The following is a 23721-nucleotide window of genomic DNA, read 5'->3' as shown; positions in this document are numbered from 1 at the left end:
TACCCCCTGTATTATTTATTTCATGGCTACAATTTTATTAACTTCACTATTCTATGACAATTTTGTTTTAGTTTTGCAAGAAGTAGCACATAATAAAACATTCAGATGTAGTACTGTGTTGACGACTTGAAAGTGGACCCATAAATAATTATATAGTGATTATATAGTGTATTACTCAATAAATACTTCACTAAAGCATGTGTTTTGATAGAAAAAATGATGACATCTTCTTTATCACTGGGAATTTTTATTTCTGATGATGGCAAGATGATACAGCAAATGTTAATAACCATTCTCAGATGTATGCTGGCCTTTATGGTGTACCCAACATTGTGCTAGGAAGGAATAAAGGATGGGAAGAACCAGAGATGTGAGAATGTGCCTCTGCCTAGGCTTCTTTGCTCCCTCAGAAAACTCTGGAATAGCATCCTTAACTCTGTTAAATGAGGTACAGTGAACTGGTCCAACATATGGTAAGAAAATGTGCAAATCAAAGTTAATGGATGAATATCATATATGACTAATATTTACGTAGTGCTATTTTAGGCAATGGATGTTTATTGTTTTATTGTAGTCCTTACATAATGCATAGTGCTCCAATATTTACTAAATATTTGGATTTGGGGTTGATTCTCCTAGAATCCATTTCTATAGAAGAAACCATACATTTCTTATTTTCAAGTCTTATAAAAAATACAATGTGTTAGATGTGTATCAAGTCCTCTGCAAACCGTTAACATGATATTTCATTGAACAATAATTAAAAATAAATAACTGTTATGACTTTCAAAGTATGGGCAACTGAAAAGGAAGAGGATTAATATTTAAATTAAAATACAGCCTCAATTTTGCAGCTACAATATAACCATAATTTTCCTTTCTCAAGTCCAGCAACTGCTGGACCACTGTCAACAGACTGCAGCTCAGGCTAGGGTGTCTTGGACCACAGACATAGGGTGCTTGAACTCAGCCTCTACCCACAGTGAATATTCAGAAAGATATCTGAAGGAGAGAAATTAAAGGTTCTTCTCCTTAAAAAAATAAATTAAGGTTGTGCAAAAAAAAAAAAAAGGGCGGAGCATAGTAGACAGGTACTTGTCTACCTTAATCAACGCCTCTGCCGAGTCTATCCATCAGTGAGTTTCCCGCCTGATAGTTAGAATAAATGGGCAAAAGCCGTTGCATTTATGGCATATGGTAGACTTGATCTTGGCATGTGTCTATAGGAGCCCTGACTGTTAGAACTTTATATGTTTAAAGATCTGTATACTGAGCAGACACTTTGCATTAGACTTTACAATGATGTGTTGACAGTTTAAGACTATTGCTTTAAAAAAAACATAAGAAGCAGCCTTTAAAACAATCCAAGTGAAAAATATCAAATGTCAGATAATAGGAATGTTCTTTTATTTTTGAAATGCCAGGAAATTTTTTCTTCTAACAATAATTACATGGGTTAAATCCTTTTTGTGGAAAACAAAATAATGGACATGTTTAGAATTAAAGCAGTGGTTATTGGCATTTAAAATTTATACCTAAAGGTCAAAATTAATTTTCCTCCACTTGGTATTTTTTAATGTAATATTGAGTCATAGTTTTCATTGTTATTTTGATCTTAGCTTCTCATTTTTAATCATGCCAGGCAAATATGTCAGTTGAGTCCTTGGGCCATATATGAAGTCATTAACATCCATAGTCACATTCTGCATATTTTATACAATGAGTAAAGAGGGAATTAATGAAGTTGTGATGATGGGTCACCGGATTGCATTCTAAAATATTTTTTTTGTTCATTTTTTATTTATTTATTTGAGAGTGACAGACAGAAAGAAAGACAGATAGAGGGAGAGAGAGAGAATGGGCGCGCCAGGGCTTCCAGCCTCTGCAAATGAACTCCAGATGCGTGCGCCCCCTTGTGCATCTGGCTACCGTGGGACCTGGGGAACCAAGCCTCGAACCGGGGTCCTTAGGCTTCATAGGCAAGCGCTTAACCGCTAAGCCATCTCTCCAGCCCCGGATTGCATTCTAAATAGAAACACTTTCTCATGCACTGATTTTGACTACAGATATATAAGTTAATAGAAATATTTTTGTTTGTGTTAATTTTAGAGAGGTAAGTGTTGAGATGCTTTGTGAAAAACAGCATACAAGAGACTTTCTCACTGCTTGAATGACTGTGGACAGATATATCAACTTATGTTTTCTTGTCTGTAAATGTAATTAGAAGACTTACCCAGTAGCACTGTTAAGGATTGAGACAGTAGTTATAATAAAAGAGGTATTCTGTTTGGCTTATAGCTGTTCTTATTTTATCACATAGCTAATGCTCCTTGTAAGTAAATTTGCTATAATAAAATTCATAACGTTTGTGTAAACTACATGTTAGATTCTGTTCCTCTTTTCAACTTTCTCATGTTTTTAACAAGTATCCTGTCTCTCAGTGTTGTATCAAGAGGGAATTAGTTAAGAAACAAAGTTTAGAGAGGGGTAAATAGTCTTAGGGAACTGCAAATCAGTTTGTGTTATTAGACATTTATATTGTAAGTTACATATAGAACTCTAAAAGTCCCTCCCCTCACCTTGCTGTCAGTCACATGCATCCACCATTGTGAGACTAGGCAGGGAGATCAAGAGTTCAAGTCACATAGTGCCTGACACTGCTTACACAAGACCATCATAAGAGAAGGAAAAGATCATGACGTTAAAATAAAAGAGACTGATTGAGATGGGGAGGGGATATGATGGAGAACGGAATTTCAAAGGGGAAAGTGGGGCAAGGGAGGGTATTACCATGGGATATTTTTTATAATCATGGAAAATGTTAATAAAAGTTGAGGGAAAAAAGGTTCAAGTCAGCTGGGCTATTTAAGAACCTGTGCTGAGAGTAAAACAATATTAAAGAATCACTATTTATTTATTTATTTATGCTAAAAGATGACTCAATAAAATAGCTTGAACCAAAAAGCTCCAAATTTCTAAATTTGCAATTGAAAATGGGGTAAAATATGTATCACTTAGAGAATAATTTGTTTTTCCTTTGAAAAGTCAGTGGTAGATATTCTTCTTGGTATTTATAATTTCCAAAAGATGTTTCTAGAGATATATTTTAACAGTTTCATAGAGGTATATGTTATTCATTATTCATAGAGGTGTACATTCTTCTTTGAGCATATTCACCCCATAAGCCTCCCTTATCTCCTTCCCCTTCTGGACTCCTTCCCAGCTAGTCTCCTGTTCCTAGTATTATGCGCTTTGGAGTGACCCACTGAACTTGATTGGTATTGTTTGCATGTGCATGGGTGGAGTGGCTTACTTATAGGGGCATGACCAACTGCAGGGCATTAAGGACTGAAGAACATTACTCCCTCTCCCTCGGCAACTGTTATCTGCCAAGAGCTCCCCAAGGAAGGACGGGTCTTCAGGACTTCTGCCCCAGCCATGCTGCAGTGTTGATGGGCCTATGCTTGCTTGTGCAGGTAACCACAGTTGCTGTACGTTCATCTTTCAATGGCTAAATCATATCGAGAAAACAACATTTCAGAAAAATTCTCTTTGTCCTCTGGATCTTACATTCTTTGAGCTCAGTTCCACCACAGCAAAGTATGTGACATCTTTAGCAATTATATCTTACCTAGGTCTGGTGGGCAACTAAATTTACATTGATTTTTGTTTGTTTGTTTGTTTTTGGAAGGGGGTGTACCTGACAAGACAACTCACTAGGAGGTAACCTGCATCAGATATGGGGATTTTCATTTAATAGCTTAATGGCTTCTGAGAGCAACACTATCCATAATGTTTTGTTGTAATTTTTTTTTAAATAACATATACAGTATGAAGTTTACATAAGGCTTTTAAATACACTCTTAATTGTTATTTAGATAACATAATGCATATTAGTCATATTTACATCAGTTTATAGGTTATACTCTTATGTTCCCTCTCCCACATGTCCATCCTCCTGAAACCCCTTTCAGTGGGGTTATACGCTCTCATCCTTAGTTTTTGTTAGCCCTCCCTTCTCCTTCCTCTGGTCCTCCCCCCATCATCCCTGCTTCAACCTTAGAAAGAGATTAGATTCAAAGTAGCATACTGTCTTCCTTTCAGATGCTTGAGGCCAATTTCTAGTACTCTGTCTCTCCTTCTTGCTGTACTTCTCGGTGCTTATTACCTCTGGGCAGACTACTGCAGTGCTCCCAGAATGCCCTTTCCCATCATACTTCCTGTTGTCTCCCTCTAGGCCCTCACAGAACACTTGTAACTGACCTTCTTTCTGCTTTGGAGGGTTTCCTTTTTCAATGGTTCTTTCCCCAGTGATGTAAATGTCAGTTATATACAGGGAATGTGTTCAAGATCTGGAGTAGAGCATGATGACTGTAGTCAACAAAATGCGCATTTCTCTCTTCACAAAAATTAGGATATGAACTAGTGTAGCTATTATTGCTATGATAAAACACCTAACTAGGGCTGGAAACATGGCTTAGTGGTTAAGGTGCTTGCATGTGAAACCTAAAGATGCATGTTCAGCTCTCCAAATCTCATGTAAGCCATACACACAAAGGTGGCACAAGCGCAAGTTCGCACATGCACACTGAAACACGTGTCTAGAGTTTGAGTGGAGTGGCTGAGGCCCTGGTGCACCAATTTACCCTTTGTCTCTTTCTCTGTCTCTCACTCGTTCACTCTCAAACACCTAACCAGAAACTTCTCATGGGAGGAAAAGGGTTTATGTCATCTTATCATTTTGAGGGGGTGTTTCCTCACTGTGAGGAAAACATGACAGACCTGAGCAGAGTTACATATCTTCATTAATGGGAAGGAAGTAGTATGATGGAGCTGGCTGTGAAACCCCAGTGGGCTCGACTAGTAAAGCTCAAGGTTTCTGCCCAGTCACACAACTCCTCTAGCAAGGCTTTACTTTCCAAAGGCTTTACAACTTTTCAAAATTTTCCCCAGCTGAGTAACAAGTATTCAATATACACAAGCCTATGGCACACATTTTATTCAAGCCACTAGCCACTACCATAGCATTTATATTAATTAGCTAGATTTAGTTATTCTGCAATGTACACATACCTTAATATATATATATATATATATATATATATATATTTGGCCTTTCGAGGTAGAGTTTCACTCTAGTCCAGGCTGACCTGGAATTCACTATGTAATTGCAGAGTGGCCTGGAACTTACTGTGATTCACCTAACTTTGCCTCCCGAGTGCTAGGATTAAAGGTGTGCTCCACCACACCTAGCTCTTTATAATATAATTTTGTTCATGCTAAGTAAATACCATTTTTTATCTTCCAATTTGAAAATATAAAACATACTATTCATTTCAGCCTTTGTATTATTGGCATACCATTTTATATTGGTAGTACATTGCCAAAATGTTTTTCTTCCCATAAATTTAATTGCAAAAGCTAGCTCCTACTTAAGCCAGCAGTGATTTCTACCTTCTCTGAACTTCTAGGTCCCTCCATTTTTGCATAGCCACATGGCATCTATCCATGTCCACATCCTATTACAGCAATTTTTGTCCATGCCACAAGCATTCCACTGACTCGTGCATAACTGTTATGGTTGACCAGAAATTATCAGGGTCAGTGCTTGGCAGATCATAAGCAGGTAATATTCCAAGACATGTTGTCTGCTATAATACATATGGATTCTAATAGGAATATTCCATTCTCATCTACATAACAAAAATTTGATCTTACAGAGGATTTAAGAGCTTTTTGTAATAAATAATGAATTTTGAGTAATAGAATTGTTAAAATATAAAGGAATTTCAAAGCAGACCTTAAGTAATCATAAGGTACTTCTTTATGTAGTTATTTTCATTCTTTTATCAAAGTAATAAAGACAAGTTTCTAGTTGTCACAGATGTAAAGGATCCGACTTTATGAAGTCAGAATGTAATTCCCCCTCATATATAGTTCACTGATCCAAAAATAATAACAGAGTTATTATTGGATAGGGTTGATTTCCTACAATGCCTTTGCAGTGAGGATCACATTGCTGGTAGAAAACACCTGATCAAAAGCAGCTTGTGGGAAAAAGGGTTTATTTTCACATACAGACTCAAGGGGAAACTCCATGATGGGAGAGGAAAACAATGGCACAAGCAGAGGGTGGACATCACCCCTAGGCCAACATCAGATGGACAACAGCAGCAGGAGAGTGTGCCAAACACTGGTAAGAGGAAGCTGGCTATAACAACCGTAACCTCTCCCCTAGCAATACATTGTCTACAGGAAGCTTTAATTCCCAAATTGCCATCAGCTGGGGATCAAGCATTCAGAATGCCTAAGTTTATTGGGGACACCTGAATAAAACCACCACACCTGCCAACACTGTCTTGCCATTTACTCAACACTCCTGATGAATTAAATCTGAACACACAACCATTTACAAATGCATGCACACACACATGGTGGTGGAGAGAAAGAAGAAAGGAGAAGCATGAAAATCATGGAAAGCAGGTGAGAAAGACACAGATGCAGGGTGTGTTGCACTGGATGATGATTCGATCATTCTGAAGGCTTGCATCATATACTGCATCTGTTCTAATGCACATATAATTCTATAGAACTTTATCCAGCAATTACTACCTTTAGTAAGAAATATTTGCAATCAAGATTTACTACAGAAAGGCATTTTTGAGACTTCTACATATATTTTGCATCTCTTCTAACAGCCTATTACTGCTTATAGAATCATTTGGTATGTAAGGACACTAGATAAGCACAAAATGATGCACCAAGCTAGTTTTTATTAGAAACTCTTGATTTTTAGGATACTCATGATAATGAAAAAGTGGCTTTCATATTATTATATTGATACAAAATGATTATTTACAAATTTAAATTCAGTTACTGTTACAGGGAATGATCATCTGAGGTCTGTAAACTTTATGAACCAAGGTGTACATGTAATAGATGTTGATATCCTCAATCATCCACCTACCCTTTCTGGTCAGTGAATCTACCTTCTTTAAAATGATAAATACCTACCTTTCTATTCTTGGAGTTAAACAACTCTCCATGAGACAGGTAACTTTGGAGCTCTCTAGAAAGTTTTTGGTATTCTCTGTGATGAAATGTTCTCTGATATGCATTTGTATGCAAATTTAGTGAACATGGACATGCGTGTATGTGAGTACATGTGAGCGTGCAGCAGCAGCCTAATATCTAGTTAAAGTGCTGAGAATGACAGACCTAAACTGGGAACAATAGGGTCTTTGATTATGGCTACATGTGGATGCAGTTACCAAGCCAGGAGCAGCTTACTATTTGATTTCTTGTTACATAAGATAACAATCTAGTTTAAAAACCACTTGTAGTTAGTCTGTTACTTCCATGCCCAACCAATTTGATGTGAGACCAACTGGACCTATGTTTGACTTTTCTTACATGCCATCATACAATTACATGGAACTCTGGACTTGTAACTTCTTAGACTGACTTCAACTTAGTTAATGGGATTTTTTATTTTTGTTTTTGATTCTGCTATTAGAACTGACTTTGGGTTGCTTGTCTATCCTTTGATGCTAAATTGCTTTTGTAACAGTGGTTGTTGTACCCACCTGGTACTTATAAACCTCTTGATATTTACCAGGAAAGACTTAAAACAATTGTGGTAGTTTGAATAGATGGCCCCCAATATGGTCAATGTTTTATTAATTTGTAGTTTGCATCTGCAGCCATCTTGATGGAGGAGGTTTCACTGCATGAATCTTAAGATGTGGTGGTGGGATTGAAATTCCAATTTAAAGATATGCAAAGTATGCTGTGTGGTGTGGCTTTTGGCTTGTGCTTCTCTCTGTGTGTGTTTGGTCCTGTGAAAGCAGTCCATCTTCTTTTGCCATTATGGAACTTCCTCTGGATCTATGAGCTTCAATAAATCCCTTCCTTCCATAACTGTGCCTGGTTTGGAAGTTCCTCTCAGCAAACCTGATGCTGTCTACCACAACAATTAAGTCTGAAATTTCAATTGCTATCTAAACAAAGTCCATGTTTCAACTTGCATAATGCAGCATGACTTTCCTTGATGTACTTATATTTTTTCCTAAATAGGACAGATTTGTGAATAAGAGTTGCAATAGTCATTGTCATTGCTATGCATGACACTTGAGAAGATCCCTGTGATCGGAATGAATCTAACATGGGAGTCAGCCTGATATAATACATTCTTCAAGCAGACCAATAAGAATCTTCCTTGATTTACAGTGAAATTATAACTTCATTGACTGACACATAAATTTGGACAAATTATTGTGCTATGTTAGTCCAGATGTAATAATATTGAAGAAGTACGGCTGCAAAAGTTCTATTGTGGAAAGTAAATGAAGTGCTATATTTAAAGCAGAAGTTAATTGCAAATACATAATAGGTGCCAAATGTATGGTATAAAAATTCTTCATAGCTCCCTAAAGTCAAGATTGAATACAGGAATTTTAGCTGTTCATGAATTCCCATGCTTATAGACACAATATTCTTCTTCATGTGTTTTATCCACTTGCAATGGCTCACAAGAGGTCCTTTGAGAAAATGAGTTTGAACTTCTTTTAGAATAGAGCATAAAATAAATTATCAATAACAGATAGCACTGTGATAATATAGAGAATATTGGTCAAAGCAAAAGTCCATCACTGATATAATTTAAGACATGAAAACATGTGCTCTGTGCCAAGTACAGTCTGAAAAGGTAAAATCAAAGAGATATTTTTGATTCTTAGAATACTTCTGGAATATATTCTGGAATATAACACTTATGATTGTAAAATTGGAATCACAGAATATCTGTGATATATTGATTAGGTAGGCAAAGGACAGCATTTGTAAAAGTAGTGTTGTTAATGATAAATAATAGCTTTGTGAAATATTTATAGCAGTCATTTATCTTATTTAATAATTGCTCAAAATATATTTGTCTTCCTTGGCAATTCCAGATTTAGTGTTCTTTGTTTCCTCTCTTTCACAAAGTGGACAAAAAACAAAAAAAAAAAACAAAAAAAACAATTTTCCACGTAACTTGAATAGGTAGCTGAAATAGTCTATATAAAGTATCTCTCAAGATGGAGAAGTTGCTCAGCAGGTAAAGGTGCTTGATTGCAAAACCTGTCAGCTTGAGTTTTTGATTCCTCAGTGCCCATGTAAAGCCAGGTGCACAAGATGATGCATGAATCTGGAGTTCATTTACAGAGACAGGAGCCTCTGATATGCTACTCTATTTTCATATTCTCTCTCTCTCTCCTCTTACAAATAAACATATAAGTAAACAAATAACTACTTCTTAGAGTTTCTTCCTTTGGAAATTACATTATGAAAATTGAATTTATAATACATTTTAATATATCAGGAAAGTCTCCTGAACTTGCCATGAGAAGATTTTTCATTTAGATGTTTCTGGATATGTCGACTTGGGGATGTTTATAATCTTCATAGTTGTCGATCTTCTCATCTGTGACATGACGAAAACATACCCTACCTCAGAGGATGATTGCATCGTCAGAAACTTCCCAGAACAGGCACGCAGTAGATGTGTGTCAAACCTGAAGCAATATTTCACCAGTATTTTTCTCTCCTGCAGAGAGTCAGAATATTCATCTTGCAAAACTAGGTTGGACTTATAGTAACTGTGCTTTGTCAATTGCGAAGCTAACCTAGGAACTACGTTTTAGTGAAATTTTTACTTCTGGTTTTTTGTCTTCTGTAAGTGACATTTGCATTCTTTCTGTCCTTCCAAGGAATTGCTGGGATTTACAGCTTTGGCCAACCTTCTCAATACATATGTTTATTTTGCTCACTGAGGAAATTGTGTAGAGTGAATGACCATTAAGTAGTAAATATAGTTGTAGTAACAACATTTTGAAACTCAATATGCAAAAGTATCAGAGAAAGATGGCTTGATCCTTGTAGGTAGGGTTTGCATTGGTCATGCAGCAGGGAATATGTGGCACAGTGATAAAGGCAGAAAATTAAAATGAGTATTTCTACTATAGATTTTCCAAAGGAGACTACATATCTAGTAATCCAAGGTATTACAGAGGACTTCTAAATGCTGCTGTAGGATTCAGAACCTTGGAATACTGCCTGGAAGTAATGTACTGGAAGGAATGCATAAGATAATGGCCAAAATGTGTTAATTGCTGCATTAGTGGCAAAGTCAGAGAGGAAACTGGTTTTCCTGGGAACTTGAAGAAAGGCAGTGCTTACCAGAAGCTCTAGTGCCTATATTGAGTTTGTTCATTTTTTTATTCATTCAGATATTTTGAAAATTGTTCTCCATATATTTTATCTTCTTTCTTTTCAATGCTGAACATAGAGATTTGAGCTAATTTCTTTTCTCTTAAGTCTAGCCAATTCTACCTAGCTACTGATAATATAATAGTGCATACGAGTTGGTGATTGTCATGTATGTTATTGAAATACATCATATGAATGCATTAGCAAAGTATGCATTATGTTGTTGTCATCAAAACTATTAAGAAAGATATTTTAGTGATTTTGTGTAACATTGTTGGTACTGTACTAGACTTAACATTCACAAAACATGACAAAGTTAATAAATACTGTTTTCTAAAGAGAAAGTGGGAACTTTCAGACTCATTTTGCTGTGTAATTATAACTTCATTTTTTACTTTGTTTATGTATGTATGGTGTGTATATGTGCTTGTACGCATGTTTGTGTGCAAGGGAGTCCTATGCACATGTGTCCAGATAGGCATGTTTTTGTATGTAAAGGCCAGAGGATGCTCTCAGCTGTCTTCTATAATTTCTCGTATTTTATGAAGCAGAATATGTCACTTGAAACTTGATCTCATCCAGATTGCCTCAGGGAATCCCTTGTCTCTGCCTCCAGAGCGCTGAAATTACAAGTGGGCTGCCGTGCCTGCCAGGCATTAATCAACCTCCAGTTCTTACACTTGCATGGAAAGCATTTTATCCACTGTGCCATCTCCCAAGCCCCTGTAGTTGCAATTTCCTGGTCTTAATGTGGAAGCATGTAACTCCTTATTGCTTTGGGGGTATATGTATATGTATATATAGATGTATATGTATAGACATACCTATGTGGTATATGTATGTATGTATGTATGTATGTATGTATGTATGTATGTATGTATGTATATATATATATATACACATATAATATATAAGATATATCATATTAAATTATGTGAAAATATTTAAGCCATTGTTTTGTTGTTTATTTGAGACAGTGTTTCATGTATTCCAGGCTGGCCTTGAATATACTGTAGAGCTATGGGTGACCTTAAACCTCTATTTCCCTAGTGCTAGGATTACAATTGTGCATTAGCTGTCCCTGTTTTTGTGGTGATGGGACAGAACCCAAGACTTTTTGTGAGATATGCAAATATTCACCAGCTGAGCTATATCACCATCCATTAACCATTCTTTTTGAAAGAGTTCTTGCTGATATTTTGAACTAAGGAAATGATAGTGAGCTTGAATAAATATACATGAATAGCTAGTTTGAATATATGTTTTGAATTGACTCTTCTTAATTGTTTTAAAAGTATTTATTTGAAAGGGAGAGGGAGGAAGAAGCAGATAGAGAATGGGAGCACCAGGGCCTCTTGAATGCATATTTTACATAAATATGTGCATTCAATTTTGTATTCTTCTAAGCCATTAAAAAAGTACAGACTTCCAAGAGTTATTATTATAGTTATCATCAATACTATTTTTGTTTCAAATGTTTTCATCAATGCCTCCTTTCTGCCCCTCCTTTTTTTCTCATCCTTACATGTTTTTTAAAAAAACTAATGATCTGCATCTCATCTAACTGAGGAAATACCTGAAATCAGAGAATAAACTCCCATTTTCTCATCAAGTCAACTAGGCCAGCAAGTAACTCTTTGTGTGCCCCAACATCAGCCCTCCCTTCCTCTGATGAGAGAATTCCTCTTCTGTTATCTGAGAACAGTCATTTCACTTGTGGTTTTGGCCATATCCTTTCATGCCTGTTCAAGGAATTTGTTCCTGCATTTTTCCACACTCTTTTCTGCATCATCAGTTTTCTCCCGTTCATACAAGTTTTCTACTAGCCTGAATACAGATGCAAGAGTTCTGGTTAAACTGTGTTTTCTTTGGGCCTATAGCATTCTGTGGTTCCTGCCTTACATCCTTGCTTGTATTGATACCATTTTTTTGTTTGTTTTTCTAGTTTCTGTTTCTACTTCTTCACTTCTAATATTTAAGCACCAGGAATGTTGTCATAGCTCTGTCTTCTGAAACTACAGTGCAAAAGTCATTAGTATCCTCCATGTTGTCAAATTAATATTTTTATGTGCCCTTCTCTTTGTAAAATTCTCAAAATTACTTATCATCTTTGTTATCCTAATGAAATTAGTCTTCAGTTTGATGCTATAATAGGACCTTTTCTTCATTAGCATTTGACCCCAATGATTGTTCCTTGTCTATCTCTAGCTTATTCTTTCTGTGGTGGTTTTTATTGGTAATCCATTGGAAAAGACCTAGAATCACAGATTGCCTTGAGGGATTATCCTTATTAAGTCAAGTGAGATGGAAAGACCCTCCTTAACTGTGATTAGCATCTCTCCTTAGCCTGGAGTCATGGACTATATAACAATGAGAGAGTTGGATGAGCACCTGCATTCATCACTCCTTGATTCCTTACTGTGGACTAAATGAGACCAGCTGACTCAAGCTTTTGTGCTGCCATGACTTCCTTCCTATTGTGAGTGGTAACATCCACTGTAAGCCTAAATAATTCATGCAATGCCCTCAGAATCTTCTCAGCTACCAGATTGATATGATACCTGGAACTACAATAGAATAATGAGTAGTCTAGAATTCTATCTTTCAAACTTTGCTTTCCCAAAATATCTCACTCTTAGGGCATGGTTGTGTAGCCCTCGTGCTCTCTCTCTCTCTCTCTCTCCATATATATATATAATGGAAATTATGCTTGTGTTTTCTTTTGCTTTTCCTAATCATGTATCCATCAACTAGAGCAATCAGCTCTCCCTTTGAAATGCATACATTGGACAAGATGGAAGAGGGTCTGGTGACAAGGCGCAATGGGTGGAACAATGAAAATGTCAAGAATATTGTGGCACAGTAAAAAAGAAGCCTATAACTACTAAGTTTCAAGAAATAGAGGCTGATAATTGCACCAATTTTCAGGAGTTGGAAATGACTGGATTCATACTAGAATAGAAAGCAAGGACATAAGAGGCAGGAATGTGTTTCTGTTCATTTGAGATCAAAGGAAAGAGAATTAGAAAAGGTTAATGATGGGGTGTTAGAATGTCAGTTCTTCCAGTGGAGATTGAAAGAAATTGAGTGAGATGAAAACGCTGACATCATTTCTCTCAGTGAAGTAGAAAGCAATGTGTTTACCTAGGATCTCACTTAAAAAATAGTTTGAACAAATTGCCAGGAAGGATCAAAGACCTTGAATAAAGGGTTGCTGAGTAGCAGAAATTTTGGTCCAGATGTCCCAGTCAAATGAAGAGGGTGATGTTCTAGCATTCAATGATCCTGTTTTCTCCTGTCTTTAAGGCAGATGCTACGATATCACCTCATAAATTCATCAAGTGGTTCCAGATTTCATGGTTGCCAAGCAATGCAGATAAACAAGACATTACCACTGTTGTAAGAGGGTTTATATATACTGTAGGCACCTTGTGTGGTGATTTGAATGTGAATGTATGTCCACCATAGCCAAAGCTATGTTTGGCTAAGATTAAGCGGCCTGCCTAAGTGTCCAGCAGCCTGTTGGAGAAGGCGTGGTTGGAGAAGGATCTTGGGTCTGACTGTTTGCTTTGGTGTGCTGCCTGTTGGTGGTGTGTCTCTGTTTGGATCTGTGGGAGCCTGGTTCTTTCACCATTGATAGAACTTCCCCTGGAACTGTAAGCATGGTATAATTCTCTTCCACTCATAAAACTGTGTCTTGTTGAATGTTTACCCCAGCCACATGGGGCTGATATAATACTAAGTAATGAATTTATTTCTCATATCATTAGAAATTATGATCACTGAATAAATCTAGTCAATTTTAATATCATTTCTCTAATATTATATTGTTTCATGTCATTTCCTCCTTTTACCACAATCATTCAATGTAGCTTTTCTGTGAAATAATTATTATATTTTACAATTTTATTTACTTTTACAATTATATTTAATTCTCTGATTCATCTTATTTGATGAAATCGGTATTTTCTATGATTCTGCCATGTTGTTTTAAGCACATTCAATCATTGTCTCAAGTCCTTTCATCTGCATAGTACTGCATGATGGATATCTGCAGCATTGTTTCTGTCCCCTCCACTAGAGATGGACATCTAGAATGCAGTTTCCATCACCACACTCAATATGATCATAAAGTTTCTCACCCAATCATTTGTGAGCCTTTGAGAGTTCTTTGGCGTATGTACTCAAGAATGGAGATTTTGCATTACTTAGCATATGAATACTAAAATTGTTTCTGTATTATGGTTTATCTTGCCACTGCAAATTAGCTTCAAATACAAGGGTACTAGTTTTACATAGGTACTGAAAATTGAACTAGACCATCAAGCTTTGCAAATGAAGGACTTACTGCTAAGCCATCCCTTCAGCCTAAGTTATTCTTTAAATTAGTCACATTAATAAAAAATTCATACCTATTATTCCTGAAAGGAATTACAATCTAATGATCCTTAACTCTGGTTTTACATTAGAATTATCTGATGTGAATTTTTACTTCCATGTGGATTTTCTTTTCTTTGTGAAACCACCAGACTACAGTCTGATTTCAAAGTAATAAGGAAATCTAAGGCAATAAGTACTTTTAAATCTCTGTAAGATGATTATTGATTCAAGTTTCAAATGATGATTCTCTTTAACTGAGAACAATTTTTACAATCTTGATTCATCAGTTTTCTTACATAACCAGCTTAATCTGCAGGAGATAATATAGCTTAAATTTGCACTTTTCAGATCACTGAGAACTTTGAACTTCTTTTTGCACGTTTTAACTATCTGTTTGCCTGTTTGGTCAACCCAACTACTTTTGCTGTTGTCCATTGCCCATTGTTGTACTCAGATTTTCTTGTTCACTTGTGGAGAATTCTTTGTGTTCAAATACTTCCACATTCCTCTTAAACAATCCGCTCCAAAACACCAAAGCCACACAGTCATGTGTCTAGCAGCAAGTGACACCACTCCTTGGTATCAACTTACTATTGCAGTCAGGTTCACACTGCTGGCAGAAATCATCTGACCAAGAGCAGCTTTTGAGAAAGAAAAGGTTATTTTTGGCTTACAGACTGGACAGTATGCTCCATGATGGCAAGGGAAAACAATGGCATGAGCAGAGAGTGGACACCACCCCCTGATCAACATGAGGTGGACAATATCAACAGGATAGTGTGACAAACACTGGCAAGGAGAAACTGGCTTTTTTTTTTTTTTTTTTTTTAACCAATAAACCCACCAACAATACATTCCCTCCAGGAGGCATCCATTTCCCCATCTTATGCTTTCACATTCTTTCTGTAATGTTCTCTGAGCTGTGATGGGCATTATAAATGTCTTATTTCTTTGCTAAGTACTTAGCAGTCACTTCTTCTTAAACTTTGATTAGTCTTGAATCTTCTCGGTAGTTACTACCATCTGCCATCTGCAAAAAGGTTTTATCATTAAAATGCTCTCTGTATATTTGTGTTTAAGACCAATTTGATGAGAATAGCATACCCACATAGCCATACAACAGTAGTAATAGCTTCCCCTTAGGCCCTATGACCTTCTCAACCACTGGCTTTTTTTTTATAAAATATTTTTATTTATTTATTTGGCAGAAAAGAGGGAGAGAGAGAGAATGGCCATTCCAGGGCCTCCAGCCTGCAAATGAATCCCAGATGCATGTGCCCCCTTGTGCATCTGACTTACGTGGGTCCTGGGGAACAAAACCTGCGTCCTTTGGCTTTGCAGGCAAATGCCTTAACCACTAAGCCATTCCTCCAGCCCCCAGACATTGGCTTTTGATAAAGTTTTCACTGCCTGGCATGAATTGTTTTATAGGTTGTGCCTCAAAGTCAATCAACAGTTGGTTACCCCAGTAACAGTTACACCACTATTGTAACAGTGCTTACACAACACCTGGCTGGCTGATTGCGCAGCTTTCAAGATCCCCTGATGGGTAAAACTGTTGATGATTCTCCTCCAGCAGCCTACATAGTGTTTGCAAGTTTATGGTGCTAGCATGGAGGAGGCTTCCTGCTCTTCTCCAACTTTATTTCTCAGCATCCTGCAACCAACACATCTGGAATCATCAGTATCTTATTGCCTAGATCTGGTGGGCAACCAAGAGCATTGGTAATAGCCTTTATTGTTTGAGGGTTTCATTCTTCGTAATGATCTATTAAAAGTTCATTATAAACTCACCCAAAAATCTATGTGAAATTAGTTTTGTACGGAAATTTAGATGAATAAATTTATACCACATATGGTTAACCACTCTTCAATTTTATTTTCATTATATTTCCCAAGTTGTTCAACCCTATTAAAAACTGTGATATTTATGAAGTGAATACATACATTGTTTGAGGGATAATTCCTAAGCTTGTGGTATCATCTCAGGACAATAAATATTTTGTTTAAATGCTTACATATATTTTTTTTCCATATACACTTTATAATCTTTCCTCTCTCCATATGTTCTTTCCTTCCATCCTTATTCTTTCCAGTATCTCATTATGTTCACATACTGGTCTTAGTCTTAAGGTGATGTGATCATCCTGTCTCAGCCTCCTAAATAGCATTAACTGGCATATTAAGAAGTTTTGGTTCAGCAATTCTGAAATTCTTAGGTGTTTTATTCTTCTAATAAGTAGTATTTTATTTATTAGGTAATTTTGCTTTTATTTGGCTAGTTCATCTTTTGTGCAGTTTTAACATATGTATGGCTTTAACAAATCTCATCAGTACAAAAAATTTCCTAAGTGAGATATTGATCTGATATTGCTGTTATTGGCATGTTTTTATTTAAAAACATCTATGTCTTTGCATATTGTGTTATAATCTGTGGAATATTTGTAATATATAAAACTCTCATTTTGTTACTCATTTTAGTGACGAATTTTAAGAAATTTCTTAATCCTAATGCTTACTTGCAAACAATTTTAAATTGCTACACATTTTCAGCAAATTTTGAAGACTCATGTGTCTTTTTAATATCTATTAATAAAACCATTAATCTATAAGTTGATTTTGCATTTGGAAATCTTGCTTAAGTTGCATAAATTCTAATGGGTTTTCTGCCAACAAAAAGGAGGATACCAGTTATAATTACTATCAAGTTATCATTTCACTACTAATGATAACATCTCTTTCACTTTATTTTACTAGGATAATTTCTTTTTGCTCAGTGGTAAAATTTACTTCCAGTTTTGAATAATAAGCATATTAAAGCTTCAATTCACTGTGTATGTGTACACGTGTGCACGCATGTGTCTACAGAGTCAAACTCAGGGCTTTGTTCATTCTAATCAAGCAGTCACAACTGCAACAATACATTCTTTTACATTTTATCTATTTTCTTGAGAGAGCTAGAAAAAGGAAGTGAAAGAAGAAGGGAGAGAAGGGGGGAGAATGTGAACGTGGGCACCCCAAGGATTCCTGCCACTCCAAACAAACTCTAAACACATGTGTCCCTTTGTGCTTCTGACTTCATGTAAGTACTGGGGAACTGAACCCAGGCCTTTGCGACTAAGTGCATTTACCTGCTGACCCATCTCTCCAGCCCAATAATACATCTTTTAAGTGAAATATAGAAAAAACTATTTCATAAAAAGCAGAAAAGGGGAAAAAAAACCTATATACCAAATTTCAGCGGTAGACATAAAAAATGAAAAATACTCATTTCACAGTATATTTACACTCTATTTAACAATATAACTGTTTTCTTCTATGGGTTTTGTTTAAATGGAATGCTGAACCTAAATAAAATTAGTGTGTATCCTTGTTGGAGCCATGTTTGTCCCTTCCAATACTTCAGTATTATGGTTACCATAGTATTTACCCAACCTGAATGAAACATTTGTTTGAAAACATCTGTGCTTTTAATTTACAGTTCATTTTTGTACCCTGTTTCAATGTATTTAATGCTTTAACACATTTCTTCAGTAGAAAAATAATTTCTTAAGGGAGAGGTATGTTATTGGCATGTTGACAACAGTTTCTTTGAAAACGTGTGTCTTTGTATATTTTACTATCTGTGGAATATTTGTTATATACACAACTCTCATTGTGTTAATCAATTTCCTGATAAATTGCTAGAAATTTCATTATGATCATGACATGCAAATGATTTTAAATCATCATATATTTTCAGCAAATTTGGAGATTGTAATTTGTTTTTTTAATATCAATAAAATGTGGTTTTTTTTTATGAAATGCAGTTTATTTGACTTGGAAGTCTACTATGAATCTTCTACAAGCTAAATGTTCAAAGATTACAAACCTCTAGATATTCCTTCACTTATTTTTCTAAGACATCATTTTCTACCTCATTTGATGGAATGGAGTAGATAGTGAAATGAAAGCATTCATTAGTGCAGGAAAACAAAAGGGTCTGCTTCATTTTAATGGATGCTTTGAAATGTTTGCAAATTAGTTCAGCAGATTAGTATGGGGTTAGTTTACAGAAATTTTGCTACATAAGATAAAGTGAATTGTCAAATAAAAATGAGATCTTGACTTGGTAAGAAGAGACTATTTGAAGATTTGAACAGGGCCAGAAAGATAGCTGATGTAGAAATAACATGTCCATCAGAAGAACAGCATGTATCTCCAGGGAAGAAAAACAGGGCTAGGAAGAACTGGGTATAGGAAAACATTAGTGAGAAATGCAATTGAGAACTGTGGATCAGGGCTAGAGAGATGCCTCAATGGTTGAGGTGCTTGCCCATAAAGTCTATGAACTGGATTCATTTCCCCAGTACCCATGTAAAGCCATATGTACACAGTGCCACATGCACCTGGAGTTTGACTCTGCAGTCAGCCTGTATTAGGAAAGGGCAGGAATTAAGGGTTGGGTTAATGGGACTGGGGGAGGGCCCAAGTTTAGGAGCCTTGGCCAAATGAGATTAAAATTCCATCAAGACAATGAGGCATGTGTTTTAAGAAATCAGTGGGTGGACAACAACGGTTCTGCTAATCACTTATGGAGGCAAAGAACAGGAATTTTGAGGTCTGTGTGACCCTGTCTGCAACAGGGAGTGTAGTGAATCTCAAAGCCACACAGGAAATGCTTCTTTTTTTGTTGTTGTTAAATTAGAAAGAATGGGAGAATGACTGGATTTTTTGTTGTTGTTGTTGACAATGTTGTTTTTGTTTGCCAAATCACAAGGTGAAGTACATTTTCAAAATAAACAAAAGGAGGATTTCTGAGAATTTTTATTTATGTGTTTATGAGAGAGAGGGAGAGAATGGGCACACCAGGGCCTCCAGCCACTGCAGATGAACTCCATATGCATCTTCCACCTTGTGCATATGGCTTACATGGGAGCTGGAGAATAAACTGTGGTCCTTAGGCTTTACAGCCTAATCTCATCTGTTAAGCCATCTCTCCAGTATTTTTTTTTTTTTAAGGAGAAATTTTTTAGCAGCTATCCTTGAAAGATTGGTAAGAAGCGACAGGAAGAAATGTGTGGTTTAAATGTGTGGCCCTATAAATTTAGGCTTGAATCTTGAGTCTCCAGTGGGTGGAGCCCTACTGAAGAAGAGGTGTGTAAGTGGGGACAGATCTTGGAGTCCAGCTCTAAGATGTGTTTGTGGGCTGATCATAAGTCCAACTCTAAGGTGTAGAGAGATCATTTTGAGCTCTGGCAGTTCCTGCTTCCTGGTATTGGTGTTTTCTGGCCATTACTCATTTTGCCTATTGGTGGTGTTTCTCTGCTTCACTGGATGAAAGGGAGCCTGCTTCTTCCACCATTTGGTGGTGTTCCCCTGGAATTTGTAAGCCTGAAATAAACCCCTTCTTCTCATAAGATGCTTCTGGTTGGTTATTTGTCCCAGCATTGTGAAGCTGACTGTAACAAAAACCTAACAAATTTCATTTTACTGTGGCCCCATTATAGTTAAAATAAGGATGCATGATAGTCCTGGCAGGAGCAGAAGGCATCTCATCCCAGAACTGATTGTTGAATCACCTCCAGCACAATATAAGGGAATGAAAAGTCTCTTTGAAAATGACTGCAACACTGAATAATCTATTGGAGTACCACAGGCAAAAGTTGATGATTTGCTATAGGAGTATAGCATTGTGGGGAGAATCTCTGTGCACTAATCAACCCACACTTCCACACAATTGCCCTCCTGCTGCAAACATTCTTCTCCTTTGGCCTTTGGAAATTATTACTCTGAAGTCATTCCATGCTTCATACTTGCATGTATCTCCTGTATAGAAATGTCCCTCATTTTCAAAGCCCCATGTCAATTCTCCAATACCTTTAAGGGTGGTAACTTTTTAAAATCTGAAACCCTTTCACACTTATTTTCATATTGTTATGCCTGGTATAGTGCTTTCTGTCTAACATGGTTCCAAATATACCTGAAGGAAGAGCAAATGTTTTATGAATGTTGCTAGGCACTAATAAACATTGTAATAAAGGAAGGCAAAATGTAGAAAATCATAACATGTCTTCCACTTGGAGGATGTAAGCAGAAGACCTTCAGAGCAACTACTAATTAAATCAAGAGTGTCAAAGCAACGGTGTACACTAGAATGTTGGACACCTCCGTAAACAATGAAGTTTACATAGTTGGACTCTATTCAGGCTGCTGTGACATCTGCAGCAGTCAATACTGGATAGGAAATTGTCATATAATTAAATAATTACCTCCCTGACTTATATTTGCAAAACTGTGCAGGTAGGGGTCCGGAGAGATGGCTTGGCAGTTAAAGTGCTTGTCTGCGAAGCCGAAGGGCACAGGTTCAGTTCTGCACTACCCATGTAAAACCAGATGCACAAGGTGATGCATGTGTCTGCAGTGTATTTGCAATAGCTAAAGGCCCTGGAGTGCCTATTCTCTACCCTCTCTATCTCCTTCCTTTCCCACCCTCCTTACCTCCCTCCTTTCTTTCTTTCTCTCTCAAATAAATAAAGTTTTATATACATATATGTATATAAATATCATATATATATAACTTTATTTTATATATATATGTATGATGTCCAAATGCCTTGAGAGTACAAAATGTGTTGTCTGTATGTTCACAGAAGAAATAACTTCAGTTCTTCACCAAGTTTATCTTCTTGGTAGAATTAAACCTACTAATACTACTGCCTGGACTTTATTTTGGGTTCATCTCTGATCCTGAAAAAGATATTAACAAAACTTGTGAGCTGTTAGATGATCTATATTTTAATCAATTTTCATGTTTTTTTCTTCCTGTTTTATAGGTTTTAATAGTCACACCATAGCTAGTTTTCTTAATCATAACAATCTGTGATTTAAATGTTTTAAGAACTTGAGTATCAAGTTGAAGTATAGGGAACTGCTTTTTAATGTCATTGTTGTTAATTTTCAGACCTAATTGCTGCAAAATTTATATCTAGATATATTTATTTTTTTGTTTATTTTTATTTATTTATTTGACAGTGACAGAGAGAGAGAGAGAGAAAGAGGCAGAGAGAGAGCAAATGGGCCCTCCAGGGCCTCCAGCCACTGCAAGTGAACTCCAGATACATGTGCCATCTTATGCATCTGGCTTACGTGGGTCTGGAGAATTGAGCCTTGAACTGGGGTCCTTAGACTTCACAGGCAAGTGCTTAACAGCTAAGCCATCTCTCCAGTCCTAGAAATATTTATTGATTGTAAAATTCTTTAAATGTTCACCATATAACCTAAAATTTATAAATTTAATTAAATTAAAATATTAATATCCCGAGGCTCCATTGATTCTTCAGTGTTATGACTGATTTAAAATAAAATTTGAGATTAAAATAATTAGTATAGTGGCACCCACTATTTCTATCTCATAATATTTTACAATTATGTTTGTTGTTTCAATATTAAACTGCCCCCCCCCAATTACTACAACTGTAGAATGGTAATGCTTCAATAAATTATAAACAAATTTATCACCATGAAATGTTTTCTTGGTCACATTGAAATAATGTATTTCTAGGTTTATGTATAGCAAATGAAGATATAAAATGAACTAATAAGGTTACTTAGGGATATTTTCACCAATGTACTAACATTTCATACTGTAACTTTAAGAAAGATACTGGAAAAAGTATATACTAGTGTTTTATGAAGAATCTAAGCAGGTTTTAAAAAAATCCTCTACCCTACATATAGAACTGTTTTCCATGAAGTTTGCTTTAGGTTTTGAAAAATATGCAGCTTCTGTCTTTCTAGACAGGTAACAATTCCTTTATCTATTCCTTAGCTTCTTGGTTCAGTTTTGATTTATTTTTCCCATATTACTGTGAACTTTGTTTGACTTCATTGCACTCTGGATTTCTGTTTATTTATTTAGGAAATGCTGGTCATATGAATTTTCCCATATTGAATAGTAAATATTTTATATTATTTTTGGTAAATCATTAACTTAACTATATGAACAAATGGTTTATAAAATTCTCTTGACCATAACTTCTTGAAGTTACTGTTTTAATATTTTGTTATTTTGTAGGATTTAGAGCTTACTGAACTGAACGGTGACTTGGAGGACTGCCATCATGAATCGTGCTTTTAGCAGGAAGAAAGGTAAGAGAACCTGGGAGTCAAAGCACAATTGCTGTAGAGATAAAGCACACATTAAGAAATTAGGTTTTTTTTTGTTTCCTGTTATTAAACAAGTGAAGTTATATTACTGCAATTCAAGTCCATAAATATTACAAATTAATACGGTTTGATTATTACTCTTAAGATTGGAGTCAATATACTAAGCTCACAAAACATATGCAATTACATGTACTTTGACGATTCTGTAAAACTCGTGGAATAAAATAATCTGTGGCTGGAGAGCTGAGTCAGCAGTTAAGACTATTGCCCCTGTAAAGCCTAGCAATCCAAATTTGATTCCCCAGTACCCTCATAAATCCAGATGCACAAAGGGGACCATGCATCTGGAATTCATTTGCAGCAGCTGGAGGCCCTGGTGTGCCCATTCTCTCTCAGTCCTCCCCCAGGCATGGTGACACATGCCTTTTATCCCAGTACTTGGGAAGCTGAGTTAGGAGGATCCCTGTGAGTTCAGGATCAGTCTAAGACTACATAGTATATTCCAGGTCAGCCTGGGCTAGAGCAAAACCCTACCTCGAAACCTCCCCACCCCCCCAAAGATTTTGAAATCTAGTACTAGATTTTCTGTGCTTAATGAAGGCAGCAAATGTGAAATCATTCAGAGTATTTGTATGTATGGATGTGTGTGTCCATGTGCAATGGACATGCCATACATGGCGGATTAATGTTGGATAATTGGTGGGTGATTTGGTAGCAACAAGACCAAAGCCAGTTTGCTATTAATATTGTTAGAGATTTAAAATAAATATAACTAAATACATCATAGTCACGAGTAGCAGGATTAAAAGAAAGAATGTATCACATACTGCATGTGGGAAGCATGAAAACATGCATCTGACAAAGCATTTCCAAATACACTCATTTGGAAGGACTATTTCAGTTTTCTGTAGTTAGGTGACATCCCAACAGCACCTCCTTTGATTC

General features: G+C 36.2%; 1 protein-coding gene and 1 pseudogene across 9 annotated transcripts in view; one reads left to right on the top strand and one right to left on the bottom strand.

Annotated features, from left to right (window-relative positions):
• LOC101602510 overlaps positions 1-3501 on the bottom strand; it is a 33152-nt pseudogene extending 29651 nt beyond the window's left edge.
• Positions 1-23721, top strand: part of Gulp1 (GULP PTB domain containing engulfment adaptor 1) — a 253795-nt gene that overhangs the window by 133999 nt on the left and 96075 nt on the right. For all 9 annotated transcript variants that reach the window (XM_045147979.1, XM_045147982.1, XM_045147978.1 and 6 more), the window contains one exon: positions 22685-22758. In XM_045147979.1, the coding sequence (XP_045003914.1) occupies positions 22731-22758 (28 nt within the window). In that variant the 5' untranslated portion in view covers positions 22685-22730. The remainder of the gene's footprint in view (positions 1-22684; positions 22759-23721) is intronic.

Source organism: Jaculus jaculus, chromosome 4, assembly GCF_020740685.1.
Source record: "Jaculus jaculus isolate mJacJac1 chromosome 4, mJacJac1.mat.Y.cur, whole genome shotgun sequence".
Classification (NCBI taxonomy): Eukaryota; Metazoa; Chordata; class Mammalia; order Rodentia; family Dipodidae; genus Jaculus; species Jaculus jaculus.
Note: the sequence above shows the minus strand (reverse complement) of the source record. Positions and strands in the feature narration are given on the sequence as shown.